Below are 1,683 nucleotides of genomic sequence, written 5' to 3' on the forward strand. Positions count from 1 at the left end.
AATAAGAGGAGGAAGTAGACAGGACACCGCTGATCTAGGAGCAGTGTCTCGTGGTTGTTTTGGGGACTGGGCAATAAGAGGAGGAAGTAGACAGGACACCGCTGATCTAGGAGCAGTGTCTCGTGGTTGTTTGGGGGACTGGGCAATAAGAGGAGGAGGAAGCAGACAGGACAGATCCTGTTGTCTCACCTTCTTTCTCCATGTACCAGGTGGTGAGTTTCAGTAAGAGTTTCTCTACACTGCTGTCCTTCGCTGTCTGAGGAACACAAACACAAGACAGATGTATTGACACAACAGGTTATATTAAAACCAGTCCTAACTTCAGGTTATATATATATGAACCAACACTGATGCAGTTAGTTCCACCATACTCCTCACCCTGACTAGATGTCCCAGAGCGAAGGAGAATGCTTTCTGGACAACACTGCTACGGTCATGGATTCCATTCAGTAGGGCACTCATCAGTTTACCTGTCACACACACACACACACACACACACACACACACACACACAGACACACACACACACAGACACAGACAGAAACAGACAGAAACAGACACACACACACACAGACAGACACACACAGATTGAACATGCATCATGACAGAGACAGTAAAGAAGTCCCAGTCCAGGTCTGGGAAACCAGTCCATAGAGGAGAGGTTTTAGTGAACTTGTAAAAGACAAAACCCTACTCCATCTCTCCATTTCCCTTTTGGACGTTGACCAAACAGGTAAAGTCTCTCTCTACCCCGAGAGGGTAACGTGGTTACCTGAGTAGGGGGTGAGGTCCTGGGGACACTGGACGGTGAGGGACACGATCACACTGGCACAACCGCCCTGGAACAACAGAGACACTGGGATTGTGACCTTAATTCAGATTCCACTTTTAATAGTCACATGTTCAGGGTTGCAGGTGTGATTGGAGGTACAGTGTTTAAAGCTTAAGCTCCAACACGCCAGGACTAAGTGAAATAAAATAGTCAAAATTGTAATAAAAACACTAGTTAAAAAACATTTATATATTTTAACAACTGCAACAGTGATGAATGTCATTGAGGTGGGGGGCAAGAGAACCGTCTGTTGAGGTGGGGGGGGGGGGGCAGAGTAAGTCTGTTGGGGCTGAGGACCATAGGGGGACCATTATGACACAAATTATGCAGTTTATCACCAAGGACAACAGGATTTACTTCTGAGCAACGTGTCCAACTAGTCGGGCTGAGACAAGACATCGGTTTAGTATTGAGTTGGTGGGAGAGGTCGTGAGTGTGTTACCTTGGTGCCCAGACCCACTCCACTCTTCAGCAGGTCACAGAGTCTGGGGACCAGCTCCCCCAGGACAGACACGTCCAGGTGCTGCAGACACAGTTGATGGTCTCCATCAGGGGGAGGACTTGGCAGCACTGAGTCTGCTGCATCCATCGGCACTCTGGACAGACAGAGAGAGACAGAGAGAACAGAGACAGAGAGGAGAGAGAGAGGTTACGTCAATTACTGCGATAATCTCACCTCTGGAGAAACGGCAGTTTGTGTGTGGTATGTACCTTCTCCTGCTCGGAGGCTGAGGTTTAGTAGGTGTGTGTGTGTGTGTTACCTTCTCCTGCTCCGTGGCTCGGAGGCTGAGGTTCAGTAGGTGTGGTGTGGTGTGTTGTGTGTGTAGTATGTTACCTTCTCCTGCTCGGTC

At 48.6% G+C, this 1,683-nt stretch overlaps 1 protein-coding gene across 1 annotated transcript in view; it reads right to left on the reverse strand.

Moving 5' to 3' along the window:
- ecpas (Ecm29 proteasome adaptor and scaffold) overlaps nt 1-1,683 on the reverse strand; it is a gene marked incomplete at its 3' end in the record, with an annotated part of 40,644 nt that overhangs the window by 8,100 nt on the left and 30,861 nt on the right. Inside the window, 6 exon segments of the mRNA XM_070441838.1 lie at nt 190-256; nt 379-470; nt 773-839; nt 1,275-1,371; nt 1,373-1,428; nt 1,594-1,673. Coding sequence (XP_070297939.1) covers nt 190-256; nt 379-470; nt 773-839; nt 1,275-1,371; nt 1,373-1,428; nt 1,594-1,673 — 459 coding nt within the window.

This window comes from Salvelinus sp. IW2-2015, unplaced genomic scaffold (genome assembly GCF_002910315.2).
Source record: "Salvelinus sp. IW2-2015 unplaced genomic scaffold, ASM291031v2 Un_scaffold4937, whole genome shotgun sequence".
Taxonomy (NCBI): domain Eukaryota; kingdom Metazoa; phylum Chordata; class Actinopteri; order Salmoniformes; family Salmonidae; genus Salvelinus; species Salvelinus sp. IW2-2015.